This window comes from Salvia hispanica, chromosome 3 (genome assembly GCF_029641045.1).
Source record: "Salvia hispanica isolate PSC_SH4W2 chromosome 3, Shi_PSC_v1, whole genome shotgun sequence".
In the NCBI taxonomy this organism is placed as follows: Eukaryota; Viridiplantae; Streptophyta; class Magnoliopsida; order Lamiales; family Lamiaceae; genus Salvia; species Salvia hispanica.
Window position 1 is genome coordinate 25,511,881 of NC_142694.1, and position 16,727 is coordinate 25,528,607.

The 16,727-nt window shown below is 36.1% G+C and overlaps 1 protein-coding gene and 1 long non-coding RNA gene across 2 annotated transcripts; both read right to left on the minus strand.

Annotated features, from left to right (window-relative positions):
* Positions 1–198: 198 nt before the first annotated feature.
* Positions 199–12,815, minus strand: LOC125216449 (DENN domain and WD repeat-containing protein SCD1-like). Its single transcript, XM_089067421.1, has 29 exons — positions 12,118–12,815; positions 11,396–11,537; positions 11,181–11,281; positions 10,868–10,931; positions 10,623–10,736; positions 9,699–9,913; positions 8,846–8,900; positions 8,667–8,750; positions 8,323–8,518; positions 8,089–8,218; positions 7,942–7,993; positions 7,811–7,855; positions 7,255–7,330; positions 7,072–7,145; positions 6,944–6,994; positions 6,605–6,762; positions 6,012–6,059; positions 5,614–5,671; positions 5,436–5,519; positions 4,086–4,308; positions 3,793–3,977; positions 3,463–3,527; positions 3,154–3,277; positions 2,512–2,693; positions 2,296–2,367; positions 2,054–2,214; positions 1,932–1,973; positions 1,311–1,519; positions 199–617 (listed from the first exon to the last, which is right to left on the minus strand). The coding sequence occupies exons 1-29, from the start codon at positions 12,585–12,587 to the stop codon at positions 522–524; spliced, it is 3,576 nt and encodes a 1,191-aa protein (XP_088923547.1). The 5' UTR covers positions 12,588–12,815; the 3' UTR covers positions 199–521.
* A 1,558-nt stretch (positions 12,816–14,373) lies between these two features.
* Positions 14,374–15,103, minus strand: LOC148930435 (uncharacterized). Its single transcript, XR_016136740.1, has 3 exons — positions 14,927–15,103; positions 14,639–14,714; positions 14,374–14,559 (listed from the first exon to the last, which is right to left on the minus strand). It is a non-coding gene; the product is annotated as an uncharacterized LOC148930435 (long non-coding RNA).
* Between the last annotated feature and the right edge of the window lie 1,624 nt (positions 15,104–16,727).

Sequence of the window (16,727 nt, forward strand, 5' to 3'; positions counted from 1 at the left end):
ATGCATGTTCAAGTTTTGGGGGTAAGGAAATTCTGCATACCTTATGCAATTCTCCATACTAAATAATTTACTGAACTATTTTACTATTTATATGAGAGAACAGAAAACACTTAATGTAAGTAAGGATCATATAAGCTGAGAACAAACGAGTTACTAAAATTCATAATTATAGACTTACGAGCATAAGCTTGTGGCAAGTGTCGTCGAATGTAAACCCCAAGTTCTTTATTCTATAAATCCATACTCCTCCTACTCTCATATCTGTTTTTATTTGTTACCATGTCTATATATGAAGCTATATTTTTTGGGTTTCCATGGTATTAAACATGGGAGAAACCCGCGTTAGAGAATCAGATGAATGCAAGTATAAACGCCAGTCGCATTCTCAACAAGTAGTTCGGATACTATTCACTAGATTGAACTAAACTCCGAATGAAGAAAAACTAGACAATCACATAATCAGTTGCCTTGGAGCTGAGCTAACGTAATCTTATTCTGCAGGCGAAACTTAGATGAAGCATTTAGATGTTAATAGTTGCATCCCACAGCCTAAGCACTCCGTTGCGCCCCCCACCACATATTCTCTTCCTCTCGAGGTCAGAAGTCGCACATCTCACCTGAAACAGATAAATACCACATTTTTAACACAGTAAAGGACCAAAACAAGATTCACCAAAAAATCAAAATTAACAATAAATTTTAATCAGTTCACCCTCAGTTTTATTAGATTTCTCAGTTGTCATGTTCTAGGATACATAGAGTTGGAAATCACATAACTTTTGGTAGCACAGACTATTGGATAAATGAGGTAAAATATCATCATTGTGTTTGGTCTTATAGATATCCAGCCATTGGGGAAGATTGTGAGAATCGGTTTGGCAATGGAAATTGAATGCATAGAGAAATGAAGTCTTCGATTTGAAGATCTCATCTAAGTGATTTATTTTATGATACTCTTTAACCAGGCATGTCGTCTTCTAATATAATTTAGTTATGACTAGTTCAAAAATATTTGACTCTGGAAGACTAGAGATCATTTGAAGTGTTGTTATCTCTAGCGAATTGCATTGGTTAAAGAGTAGTAAGAAAATAATTTTTTGGTTCCTAAATAGGCATATGTCATCTCTGTGAATAAAAAGAAAAAGAAAAAGAAAAGAAAAATTGGGGTAAAAGATGATAAAAAATCCAAAAGAAAATATATATCCTGGACATATGAAACTGTTGCTAGGACAAGTTCAGAATGCACCACTTTAAACAGCTAAATGTTCGCAAGGATGATAATGAAATCAGTGAACAGGAAAATGAATTACCGTTGCGACTGATTTTAGAGGAGTTCTGTAGAGTTGCCAGCCAGCCATCTTTGGACCTGTTGTTGTGTGCCCTCCGAGCCTATCTTGAGGCCGGTGGAAGAGGGACATAGAATTATCAGCAGCCCCGACTCCCAACCATTGCTCCCCCGCGTTTATGGACAATATGGGAGCATTGTGAACTGTCACATTCTTGGTGCACTTTACAGAACCTACAGTTATGAAAATCCAGAATATCATGCACTCATGTTTACATTTCAAATATCAAAACCTTATCATTCAGAAGTGTAATTTGAAACATCAATTCATTCGAATAAATGCACAGCCCTCCCTGTGTCACCTTTTTGTTACATCATTCCAGACCAAAAGAAAATGTAGCATCCTAGAATAATCATTTACCTTGATTGTTAGTTCATCAGATTATAATCTCCAATAATTTGTTAAAAATTAGAGAGAAGCACACAACAATCACAAAGAGGCCAGAGAGGCTTTCTAAACCAGATATTAATGTGTGATGTAGGCCTTTCAAGTTAGTTCAGCAATGAACCAAGCAGAAAATACATACAAACTCTATTGTGAAGATGTTCCCATGCACAATAATTGCATTAACTAAGTCATTCTTACCATCATCATTTTCCCAAAATCTGAGAAGGCCATCACTTGATCCTAAATAATGAACGAAAAGTTATTCAGAAAAAAACTTCAAACATGAAACATCACAATGACACTCGAGAAGTGATTTTAACCTGTAATAATTCCTCTATCTGCATTAGAGTATTCAACACATGAAACTGGACCATTGTGGCAAGCCAATACAGCATCACAAGTTCCTTGGGAGACAGACCACACCCGAGCAGTCCAATCATCACTACCTGTTATTAAAGTGTGTCCAACCATTTTTATGGACCTGTGTCAATAGAGTATTATAGTTATCAGTTACCACAACTCCCGCACGCGCCAAATAAATATATGTAAATTTGAGACTCACCTGATCCACTTTGAATGCCCTAACAGCTTGTGCATCTGCTTTCCAGCCCGAATATCCCAAATGTTTGCAACACTTAAAAAGGATGTATGAATAATTCAGACTATGGAAATGAAGCCAGGAACACAACTTATGAGTAATGAGCAGATACCATCCTGGCAGTGATCTATCTACAGATGCATGTATCAAAAATATAGAGGAGGATTTTAAGTGCCGTACACATCTCTGCCCGCAGCTGCCAAGATACCAGTGGAGTCATCGTAGTCCATACAGAGAATTGCACTTGAACAACGTGCTACAGTAGCAACACAGGTGTCCATCCTCACATCCCACATCTTTATAGTTCCATCATGTGCAGCTGAGAGAACACGCTCACCTGATAGTGTGCGCACGGCGCTGACCTATAAGGCAACATAAAAAAAGGACAAGTCAATAAATGTTGTTGACTAGAAATTAAAAGTAAATTTTTTAAGAAGCATCAGAAAAATGAATGATCTGATTTCTATTGATTGTCCAGTGAAGTGCCTAAGGTTGTTATAGAATATACGAAGCAACACCGACCTCAAAAGATTTGCAGCAACTTGGAGTTTCACAAGTATAATCTGATTTTGAATAAATTTTTATTTCAAATATTTATCTGATTAAGCCCTTTGGATTAAGAAAATATATCATACTTCTACACAGGGACACAGCGTGAGATGTCCAAGTGTTTAAGTCATGTTAACATTGATTGATAGGTGGCGTTTTCAAAAGAACAGAATTCACTTAGACAGATACAGATAAAGACTTTCTACCTTCCCAGCAGAAAGAACATTTAAAAAGTTATACTATATGATACAACAATAAGTACTCTAACCAGACCTGGCCTTCATGGCCTTTCAGCTCTTCGACAAGATGAGTTGTCTGCTTATCCCACACTAGAACAAACTGGTCATCTGATCCTGATACCACTTTCCGCCTATCGGAGCTTATGGCTCTCACAATCCTTAAGAGATAAATCATGATGAAATATTAAATATTAAATTCTGAATAAATAACAAACATTTGCAACGGTAACATGTACTGCGTGTTGCATGCATTGTGTTGTATCTGCATGCAAGTGAAGATTAACTACCCTACCCTATAATCAACAAAAGCATGCAAAAACAAGATGGGCATGTAAAATGATACCCGGAGTGACCCTTTAAAGTTGCCTTCAGTTCTGAACCACGGAGAGTGGGATCCCATATCTTCACCTGCAAATTTTAAGTGTTGAGTCAACCTAATCTATAGCAAAGATGTCCATAAATGTATATACAGTATCAAATATGATCCTCCGGTCTATAAATATATTATCAGTTAGCACTTTTTGGATCTCAAGATATTATCGATAGCACCTTTTGACGAGGGATGTGAAGAATTTATATATGAAAGAGAAATGTAGGAGGAGTGTATCTTCACACCACCATTTGGCCATAAAATGTAGGATGGCATAAATTTAGAATCCAATGAAAACCTTACAGTGCAGTCAGTGCTGCCACTGATAAAGAATCCTGCATCATCACGATCACCAACTAGATCCCATACTTCTCTTTTCGTAATACAGTGTAATGCTGTGATTGCTCCACTGTGACCTCTTAGCATGCGGATGTTGGTCTGAGATTTTTTCTTCCCCACTCTTCTTGGCACATCTCGCAAAGTTGGAACTGAATCAGAAAAATTCCATCGTTGGCTCAGGACCATCAAATTATGTAAGATTCAACTCCAAACAAAGTATAATGTACCTAAACTGCCACTTTCAGATGTCCACTTACCCGAACGAGTAAAAGAGAGGGCTCTTTCCCTGCTAAACATGCTTTGTACCCAGCTCCTTCCAACACCAGAAGCCTCGGAACCTTGTTCACCAGTACTTGGAGATTCTAGTGGATCTAGAGCAGGCAATCCATAGCAAGATACAAACTGTGATTTTCCACCATGGATTCCCCAATACCCAATACAAGTTTGTCGTAGGTGTGACAGGTACCCTCTGAGATTTATCTAACGAAAACCATCAAAATAATGTATCATGCATATTATTCACCGGAGGGACAAAAATCAAAAGAATGACAACATTTAAAGCGAAACAAGGTACACGTGCATCAGTTTGGGACCCTCAAGAAGGAAGCCATGAAATATGTTCATTCTATGTTAATATTTTTGAACAAGCTCAGGATAACGATGTAGAGATCTACAAAGTTGTGGGTCAAAAACAATGATCCTAGGAATGGTGAACTGTAAGATAGATTACTGTATATTAATTCCAATAATTTGTTAAAGATATTCTTCTGCAGTTGTAGGCATAATATTGCCATTAGGTGATATTCTTGTGTAAATGTAAAAAAGGATTAACTCTTGTTATTTTTCTTAATTTTTTAAAGCAAACAAGACACTTCTATTAAATTTTCAAGATAACCTTATCCCTTATCCCAGAAGGGCTAATGCTACAACCTAAAATGTTACTTCAATTCCATCAGTCATGGGCATGGAAATTCTGATTCCTGCTCCCTCTCATGGCATAACAGGATCTTAACACAAAAGGAGAATGGAGGAAAGGAGCATAAGTGTGAAATTTCTAAGAGCAGAATTTGCTGTAGTATGAGGAACTAGTTTGAACCGTCTGCAGCTGGAGAAGTAGCTTTAAGTCAACATGGAAGAGAGTCAATAAGTGTTAGTTCTATGAAAGGAAACAATGTCTGGTTTAACTGAGAATTCCTGCAGCAGCTGCTGCAAAAAGAGACCTCGATTTCAGAACGATGATTGATGATGAGAAGGTTAATTGTAGCCTGAAGTTTGCAGCACACCTTGAATACCGGTCTTTACATAGTAGATTCACTTGTGAACAGTCTAACCTTATGAACTATACATGATTTTAAGACTAGAGTTTTCTCCAGCTGCCATTGTTGCTCAGATTGAGGGTTAGTTGAAATAAAACAACCGAGTTACACTGCATTCCAAATGATAACCAGGGAGTAAGGCATGGTATATGATGTACATGTGTTCAACTTTACCAAGTTTAAGGGATGCATAGCTTGAAAACTGAGGGGGAAATTTCACATCTATATTGCAATATCTGAGCCACGGTGCATTCATAATGGGTCAATTAACCAAAGTGTGCTTCAACTTACAATGTGCTTATACCCAATGTTATTCTTTCCAGCTATTGTTTCTATCACATACCACGCTTCGCTGTCAGGTAGTCCAAGTCCAGCCTCCATGAAAAGAAAGAAAGGATAGTTGGAGTGGCAGACTTATATCAACTATTAAAATTGAGATTGGAGAAGGAAACACCCCATAAAGAATTACCATATGTAATGCCACAATGATTAATTGTGTTGTCGCCAGTATTGCATAGTTGGTTGATCTGAAATAAGAACAGCATAAAAAAACTCAGAAGCCAGTCATTGGTGATAAACTTTGCAATCTACATGTAAATAGTTTCATTTTATTTAGATATATAATTAAATGACAGTTTATATGACCAGATAAAAGTCTCTGAAAGTGTTTCTATCAAGAGGAATTATGCAATAGCATAGAACATTATGACATTATGAATAAAAATTATAACCAGAAATTGGCATTTTAAGGCAGCTGTAAAAATCTATTGGGTTGTTTCATTTTGTATGTGGTGAGTCAATATCTTGCATCATTGCAAGGTTTTCTAGATATGGCATATAGACAGGCTAAGCCAACAAGTTCCTTACTTGCTAGAGAAGCAGTCAAGCAAATAGTCAAAGTACCCTTCCCAAAACCTGCAATTAATCACGTAAAATATGATTAAAAACAATTGAGAAATGTGTATACACCGTCATTGAGAGAAAATATTATGCTAACAGGCGCATTATTCGATTGTAAAAAGATTTCTGTCATATTAGGTTTCATTATTTTGCATCATAAAATCAGTGTTTCTTTTGAGAAAATGTTAGGACTTCAATTAATCCTTTGACTAGTGCATGAAATTCCACCTCCTCGTTAAACACAGGAACGTTTCAAGTTGACAAGCAACATGTTTCATGGTTCAACATATTAAGCTAGAATAAAACATTCTCTTTACTAGCAATAGTGGCCACTCCAACTATCCATCGATACATGCTGACATCAAAATAAAAGATCTGGATATCTTTGAGAACATATTCTACAGAATTAATGGCCACTATATGAACTGACAAGAGTTAAACAAGCATAATATTATAGCTGATTAATATGCAAGATTATGTGATTGAACAGATGGCATAAAAGATGTTACATAAAAATAACATTCAACTCTGGAGACAAACAGAAAAGAAGATATGCATACCGTAGCTCATCCCAGATGGAAAGAGAACGTAGGTGACGCTGAACATAATCTAAGACATTGTTTACGTCCATTTTATGCATTACAGCAGACACTTCAAGAGCATCTCTGATAGTTACCATGTCATTCCGAGCAATAGCAAGACTAATGGCTGTTTTTAGCTATCAATATAAACAAAATAAAGGAAAAATTATTATCTGCATAAGAGTTCCTCTACTACAAAATCTATATACATTTCCTAAATATGATAATAGAATTTCTGGTGCAAAGGGTTCAAACATTTGAGTGTTTTTTTGCTTTCAAAAGAATAATAGAAGAAGAGAGTGTGAAAGCTTAACAAACCAGTTCTTTCACTGCAATAAACTGCTCTTCCGTCAATTGACAGTTCCATCCCTGTGAGGGGCAAACAGCGACTGATTTAATAAATCAACGTAAGGACATACATCATGGGCCTCTGGGATACTACTTACTGAATATATGTGCTCTTTTATACATTCAACAAATCCACTACCGCCAATTCCCTCCGCATCATACTCGATCAGAGCTGATAAAGTAATAAACATGTTCTAGTAAATGATTCTGCATCCTTAACAAAGGGCATTACTCTACTTTTACGGAAGGGTGAAATATTCGATCCAGTTACAAGATCATACCTAGAATAGTTCCATACTCAAAGGATGAAAGAGGATCTTCCGTAGTCTCAAGCTTCAAGAGGTGTAGCCACAAACCCTGTTTAATTGGAAGCCCAAAGAAATCAAAGATATTTTTTTGGTCGCTAACAGAATGAACAAAGATATCCTGCTTCCAAGGAAGCATTTTAATTGGGTACTCTTAGACAGTGGTGCAAATTTGGAGCTAACTCAGAAATGGCTATGCCCTAACCAAAGTAAAATATATAACTCATAGAATATCATTATCTCTGTAACGACTAATAAAATAATGAATCCTACCAAAAAATATTGTTAACAAAGGGAATGCAATGCAGGAAGGATATCAACACGAAATGCCAGGAAGTTACTAAGAATTTAGATTTTTCAGCCCAAAATCAGAAACTGGAATGAAACTACTATTCAAACTGTTATCCCATTCTTCCTTATTCAGAAAAGTTTAAAGGCATAGCAATTAAAGAAGAGGTCTTGGAATGTAAACTAACAGAACACGAGAACAATTTAAAGTAATAAAGATATCCATAAAACTGAGCAAACAGACCTGAAGCTTCACTTTAATGTCCAAAACCATGCGCTCTTTTTCAGCCTGCAAGAAGTATGTATTAGTCCAATTATTGGTGTTACATACATTGAGTTGGATGACTACATAAACTACATTGTTATGATACTCACAGCCCTCTCTGTTGGACTCACACTTCCAGAATTAGAGTCCACACAAGTTGAACTACAAGAGAAATAAGAAAATTTATGGTTTCAAGAAATAAGAAAATCGATTTAGTTAGAATGCAAAGATTCCTCTCCATTTCTTTTATGTCACACCTCATGTTCTGCTTTGCAGAATACTCTATAGCTCCAGTTGCTGCAGCTAGAATCTGCTTCCTTTTTTCTTCCTGCTCTTCGGTTCTAAAATTTGAAGGGAACCTGTCATAACAATATTTGACATCTGATCCTGTAGGTCAACAGGAAGTCCAACTCTGAGCACCTCAAAGACCTTTTTCATCTAACTGTACATGTTAATCTTGATGCATTTAGATACAGAGGTACTGATGTTACCTGGCTTCCCTTCTTCAGGACCATAAATAGTTATAACCTCAGGCTCTATGGAAAGTGAAGAAAATATTGACATCGGATTTTGTCCCATGCTAATAGCATCTTGTAACTTATCAAGAAGATTATTGCCATTTACTTGAGAACCAATGCCTCTCTCCAGATAATCTAAGAATCCTTGGGATTCTAAAAACTGAGTTATCTGTTAAAGTTGTGCATGAAATACATGGTCATGGATCTTATTACATCCAAAGGGAAAAAAAAAACAGAAACTGACATTATGGGATAGTTAGAATATTAAAGAATAGGAGGTCTAAATTTCTGAAGGTCAAGCAAAACGGACAGCTAACCATTGGATCTGGAGGCTGGTTTGTTGACCGAGAACGCTTCTTTAGAAAAGCCTGATTGTTGAAGACATTAGTACCAGCATTTTCCTGATAAAGGGGGGAAAAATTTCCGTTGCTCGTTTTATGTAGGCTGCTAAACCAACTATTTGATTTTTAAGAACGATAAGGTAAAAGCTTCATACTACAAAATTGCGATAGCCATCTAAAATTGATGCAAAGAATTTTAGGAATATAATCCTGCAAAAATTAGAAAAAGAATAATTATGACAGAGCTGAAGAAAGTACTACTATACACATTTTTCTTCATTTATACAGGTCAGGCCAAATAAAAATAGCACATAAGTAAATAATAAACTAAAGCAACATTTCGGCCAACAACTTCAAAAATAAGCATGTATCCGTATAAATAATAGTAAAAAATATCAAGCACGTAACATCTTAACACCCTATCATTAATTTCATGTTTTGTACTTCAACTGTCTTTATTTAATCATTGTCCAATGTGGACACTACAGACTTTAAGACTTCTCTTAAAGTGCAGAAGCTGCATTAGATCATAATAAATTCTCAATATTTTTATTAGAAACACCACCACTTATGAGAAGGGTAGAAATCTAACTACTTAATAAGTATGAGGTTACTAGTACTGCAAGGCACTTAAACTATATTCTGACACCATTGAAAACTCCGAGTATATAAGTTAGATCCATAAGGACCATAACTAAAGGCCAAACGAGATGCTTATAGATTTTCTAAAGAGAGGGGAACTCAAAGATCTCATTCAACAAATGTGAACCACGCCTATATATAAAACACTAGAAGAGCATGTTTGGTGGAGTAACTGGGTAGGCGTGGAGAGAGGAGTGGTTGAACCATAATTAACAAAAATCAGTATAATGTCTTTTTAGGTTGAAAACTTGAAATCACGAAAAAAATTTCATTGGGTTAGAAATAATATCTTAATTCAGCTTGGATGAAAACGGCAGAACATCAATATTTACTTCATAGAAATTTAAATTAGCCACCAATAATCACCTAAAATGGAGATCATCATCCTCTTCCCACAGCCTGCTGCCAACTCTAGGATATTGCTCAGTGAAAAAACCACCCTTCATGTGGTCTATGCCAAAAACATTTGGATGTGATAGTTTCATTATCTCACTGCGCAATGAACTATACTCTGGTTCTGGTAATGGAGGAATTTCTTCTGTTGTAGTGATGAGATTATGCTCAAGGTCAACAACAACTACCTGCAACAGCAGGGACAAGATAACATAGTTAACTACAGCAGGGAAAGATAACATAGTTCTGTTAACGGCATTTTCATGAATTAGCTGTGTCATTCCTTTTACAAGGCTTATGAAGAACTTCCAGAAACAGAGCTAAAACCAAAATACTTCAAGCATAAAATATGACTTCATTGTCACTTACAACACAAATAATTAGTTACATTTGTGTCTTTTTCTGTTTCACTGGAACCTTTATGGTACTGACTTCGAGCTCTTTTTGTTCAGAAGCAATATAACACGCTAGAGTTAAGCATGAGTATGAGAGAGAAAGCATGGCTTTTGATCTAGATTGGGACTGAAATTAGAAACGGATAATAGGACTCGAAATGTAGCAGTCAAACAGACACACACACATTGCAACTTGCTTGCGTGCTTGAGGCTGACATGACATATCAGTGCCACATCAAAAGTTAAAATCCACCAGTTTTTTTATTTATCCCTACAATGGTGTACCTAGGAAAACAACTTCTACATTTCCACATCAACACCACATCTTTTACGTCTTTATCCCATTTCTAAAATTTGTATGCTTGTTTGGAAATTATTAAATTACTAATTACTAATTTAAAGGAATAGGCCACCTTTGCTAGTACCTTTAGAAGTCTAAAACAGGAATAAACTCAGAACATGTAATATGTAGTCTTCATATGTTTTAAATCCAAGAACTTACACCATCCATGAGTAGGCCAAAAGTATCAACACCTGAATGGAGGCCCATCATATAGGGTGTAGGAGCATCAATATAGTCAACTCCACTGAAAAATAGCAATGGAATGTAGACATGCTTCAGCACAACAAACATTAAAAGATCAGAAAATCTCCTTGGAAGATATGGAAAAATAACTATCTCATTATATAGAATTTTGTTTATGTATATTACATTTTAAAAAAAAAGTAAAAGAAACACTAGTTTACCTGCCATCGAAATGGATATATTAAATGGCATATGGCCTCTGATACAAGAGTTAAAAGAGAATATCTGCAGAGATCATTCAAAGGCATATGAGTGATCCGTAAAATTGATAAGTATCCACATTCTCTGATGATGCATATCATATAGATAAAGTAGATTGGATCCTGGGAACTGGAGATTATACGAACAGCAAAGCGCACAATGAAAGTATAGTTTTATTCATGCATGAAAAACTGATTCTAAGAATGACTGGAAACCCCCAGAAAATTCAATTAGTGGAAAATTATTCCTCGTGTAAAAGGCCAAGGAAAGTACTTGTCAGAGCGCAGCAAAATCCTTCTTTCCAGCAGAACTGCAGTAAATAGTTTGATGAGATTATCAACATCCAAACACTGGACCAACGGCTGGAAGGATATCTGTCATGGCAAAAAATTAGACAATGATATAAGATAAACAAAATATCATGGCAACAAACAATAAATGTAATGCTGAGGGCTAGAACCTGGTGGGAAAGGCAAAAAATTACATACATCAGCATGAGGAAGACCATCCTTAGGCGGAACATCAATCACAAGGAGACTATTGTCAATGGTAAAGAATACTCGTTCCTTTCCAGGAGTAGGCAAAGGTACATTGGAAACTAAAAAAGCAACAATTTCCCACAACTGCAAGCTGAAAAAGTTTAGAATCTTAGCAATGATACCCACTTTATACAAGTATAAAGCTTGCCTAACCACAATCATTTTAAGAGGAAAGGAAGGGAAGTCTCTATTTAGAATCGACAATGCAGCCATGAATTTTTTTTGTTATACTTCCTGAAACTAAATAATTCGAAGTTGATCAAATGATCGTTCCCATTTCAAACATTACTCGGACCGCAAGCATAAAACGATGATTGTTGGTGAGAAAATAGTGCGGCATAAGCATTGCCTTTCTATATCTCTTTTGAGAAAGGAAGAAAAAAAGAATAGTAACAGCCAATTCAGAGGTTATGAAATACCATCCCATGCACCACTGGTATAAGAGTTCAATTCAAACCATCCTCCTCAGATAGGTTGTTATACTTTCAAATTATACCGAATTATGAAACTAGACAAGCATGATTAGTGCAAACAAAAACAGTGTGCTGTAGTTTCTTGCACTCCAAAATGAGCATAATTATCAATTATTTTTCAGAAAAAATCATGATAAATTTCGCGATAGCAACCAAGTAAACAATAAAATGAGCATAATCAAGCCAAAATCATAGTACCTGCTACCGGAGTTGGAGAAACAAAGTAGGAATATCTCCTCCAAAGTCTCGCGCAGAATCCGGAAACTAGGCGATCGCGAGACCAGACAGATGCATTTATCCGCATAGGAACCAGGGGGAATGCGAAACGCCTCCACTATGTCCTCATCCACGGGATCCCTAAACGCGATGCAGCTGACGTAAATCTTGGAGCCGTCCCCTTCAGTCAGCACGATGGGGTAATTGCGCGGAAACGACGACGGATCGTCGGAATCGAAGCCTGAGGAGTAGAATTGGACGCCGGCAGGCAATACGCAGGTGGAGAGCTGCGGCGGCGGCGGCGGGTAGAGAGCGTGATTGGAGGGAGGGTATTGGTCGAGCAGCGAGGAGAGGTACATGGTGAGCATGCCGTGGTAGCCGCGGACGCCGTCGAGGGTGCGGATTTCCGGTCCCATCCCGCACACGACGAAGTACTCGAAGATCGGCGGCATTTTCGGATTGGGAATTACGTCGACGTGGAATCAAATGGAAATTCGCCAATTTGTTGAGCAAACGTTAAGCCGGTTGTGTTGCATGATGATCGGAAACTTGTTGTGGTGATTGATGATCGGAAGCAGTTGTTTGGATTGCGAATTGTGTTGCAGAGAGGTGAAATTAGAGAGAAATTTGGGGAGATTGAAGTTGGAGGGTCGCAATTGTTTCCAATGCAGGCGAAATCTGTTTTATTTGGATGAGTAAACATACATGCAGATGCGCACTAACTACCAACGGAAAAAATAAATACGAGTACGTTCAGAGTTTGAATTCATCTTCATGTTACCCTTAATTAAGAAATCATTTTTAATAGATAATTTTCTTTTCATACTTAGAAGCAACGATATGTAAGTATACAACCTCTTCAATCATTTCAACTTCTTAATAGAGACGAACTTACAGGAGTATGATTTTTAAATTTTAATGCAATTTGTATGTTCCATTATTCGCAAAGCAATCTACTAGTTAGAATGTTAAAATATACACAACCATTAGCCATGTGAAACGAAAAAGAAGAAAATGAATATCGATAAGAAAAGGGCTGCATTGTATTTTTTTTATGAGTAAATGAATTTAAATTTAAAAGCGGCGTCATGGAAGACTCGAATCCGATATCTTTGATCTCAGACGTTAACCTTTTTTACCGTGTAGCCATCTTACACACGTGATATTTTGATGGGGATGTTTGGTCGTGTGGATGTTGATACTTGATAAATGTTGTGAAAGTAGGTGAATGGGGTAAGTAAAATATTCCTTAGTGCGTATGTTAGTATTCAATTGCGAACTACTATATCTTTTCTATATCTTGATATATAACTAAGATCAAATATATATGAAAATCAAATAGCTGTAAGTAATGCCATGTGGAGCTGATTATAACAGCTTAAGTGTAATTTTTTTCCCTCTCCTAAAACATCACAAAATTTTAAATTCCATATGATTCTCTCAATTAATTTAAATAACAGCAATTTTTCGAGTTCAATATTATCACTGTTGGTTCATTCACGAAAGTGAATATATATACCATTTTGGTTCAAAAAACAGTTGCGTTTCTCAGCTCCATTCATAAAAGTGAGGTTCCATACCAATTTGGTTAAAAAAATTATGCTCCTCGAGTCTTGGAATAGGACATGACAAATAGCACACCAAATCGCATCTTCAACACAATTCATGACTCTTTGAAGTAAATGGATTAATTGATGTGGTTAGAATCACACCATACTTTTAATGGGCCGAAAGCCCACTAAAGTGCCCAATTCCATTCTCATGGGTCGCCTTTAGGCATTAGAATAAAATTTTGGTGATTCAAACGTATTGTCATGCTGTGTATGTTCAGCCAACACAATTACAAAAAGAGAGAAAAAAAATAAAAAATAAGAGAGAGAAGTAATTTCTACAACAATATGTTTGGACCAGTGAAATTTTTATTCCTCATTTAACTAAAACATAAAGAATTCCCTAAATCTCCGAGAATCTATACTTGCCACAAACCTGCAAAAAGACGCCCATGACTATGGAGCAAAGAAAGATTCCTATCTTCCTCGAGGATTCATGCTCCTGGACTAAAATGTTCTTTAACAATGATTTTTTCATTTATATCTATATGAGTAATACCTTCAATCTACTATTAAAATGTCACCTAATTTTTCAATAAATATATTATTGAAACCCAATTTTATGCAACTCATTAATTAAAATGCCTCTTAATCTCACCAGTTAGGCCTACAAATGAACGACACCACAAACAGTAAAACTGTCGGTATATATATATATATATTCAACACTTAACATCTAAAATCATGAAACTCCCAATAATGAAATGGGATTTTATCAAGATGTATACATATGACTTCATAACTCAATGGTTGATTGGGTTTCGTGTGAGCGTCACCTTTTTCTCAACCACATCCACCACTATCGACTCCAGATCTGCATAACAAAATTAACATCGAATTAAACTACATAAAAATTATAAAAACTATACACGCACATATATATAACACATCACCATTTAAAGTTGAAGCTAATGCAGCAACTTTCTCTCTGCATTTGGTGCATCTCAAATCAGCAGCCAATTCAGACACCTGGTTTTCACAATCAAATAAATAAAATAGTAATAATAAAATAAGTTGGCTAATCCGTTACTAAAATATTAGTAGCGCAATTTAAGCCATTGCTAAAATTTAGCAGCACGCAACGGCATAGATCTGTTGCTAATCCGCTGCTAACTATTTTTACTAGTCGAATTATGATAATTAGCAACGGATAGTAAATAAAGAGAGAGAGAGAGAGACACCTTGTTGACAGAAGTCTTTAAGGTGGTTGTTTGAGGAGGAGGAGGCAAGAGCAGCCTCTTGGAGCTTTGAACTTTAAGTTTTGCAAGCTCCTTCTTAGCCCAAGAAACCAAAGTCATGGTTTATTTTCTTCTCTCTCCTCAATGTTTGAGACCCTCATTCTCTCATATATAACTTTATGTTCTAGTAATATTAGTTGGGTAGGGCATGTGCTTTCAAATATTTTTCATTGATTGAGAAATCCTATCTCTCTTTCACAAAAGCTCAATATTTTGATTTTGAGAGACAATGAGATGGGGATGGGACATATTATCATCACATGCTATAAAGATAAAGGGTAGGCCTCATCCAACTGTTGAAATTATTTCATTCATTTTTTTATTGTATTATATGAATTATGAACATTATTATGCACCATACCCCATTCTTCAACCCCTCTCAACTTCAATATTCTCTTCAATTAAATACTCTTTTGAGTATGATCAATTCCCCATCTCTAATGGAAAAGCAATGAGTTCTTTGTAATAAATAATGGCCAACCTACCTTATTAATTTAGAGTTGTTTGTAATAAATAAGATGTCGAATATTGTGGCCAGGATTGAGTGTAGGGCACGTGTCATTTTTATTAATTAGGCTGACCATATTATATAAATCCTACCTAATAAATGAAAAGACGTGCAACTTAATTATTATAAAATCAGAATAAAGTCAGTCGGCTATCTCCTAATTCATTTTTCCTGCATCATTCCTAATTTACAATCACAACTTAATAAAATAATCCCATTATCACTTAACCATCACTTACATGCATAAGAATATTTTATTAAGTTGTGAGAGATGGATTAAGAATGGTGTAGAAAAAATGGATTAGGAGATCCGCTCCGGTCATTAAGACATTAAAATTGCTCAGACTATTGTAATGTAATTTATTCAGGATCGACAGCAAGTTGCCAATTCAGAATAAGAAAAATAATCCGTTCCAATTCGATTAGAGTTTCGATAGTAACGACCTAACGGTATATGACAACTATATTTTAATATATGAGTGTTAATTGTTCAATTTCAATAATGTATCAAAAGATTTTGATACAAATAGATTATGCCGAAGTTTAAAATTTATTAGAAACGGCCCCTCATCCCCTCAAATTATATTAGATGAGATAGAATTATTATTAAGTTGATGTAAGACGAGATTTAGAGGTTTTACCACACGCTCACACACACCGGCGGATGGGGAGGGGGGGACGGGGGCGGTCGCCCCTTCTGTGGGACTAATTTCCTTTTATCTGGACGTAAAATTACCATATTCGCCCCCTCCGTTTGTCCTGACGTCGCCCCAAAAATTGAAAAAAATTATCATTTTCGCCCTAAACCGACCTACTAATGTATATTTCGCCACCTCCATTTATGAATCCTAGATTCGCCACTGCTCACACATATAGGGGCTAGAATGAACATCAGACTTCTACGCTGGGGTATACAAGAGTAGGAGATAAGACAATCATCATCGATCGATTCATTGATGTTGGTCAAAATGTACACCGGTCTTCCACTCGTGAGGTAAATAAGAGATAAAGAGATATATCATCGATTTGATCTACACTTGTTAGATGAGAGATAATCATCACCAAATTGACGTGGTTAATATTCAGAGGTTTTAACAAAGTTCAATAAATTTGTGTGTATCAAGTAGTAGTATTTTTCTCCAACGATTTTTGCGAAGAGAAATCCAGGACCTATATAGGTAATTAAGTTTTGGTACCGATATTGTAATTATTTTTGTACTCACAAACTAATCAATA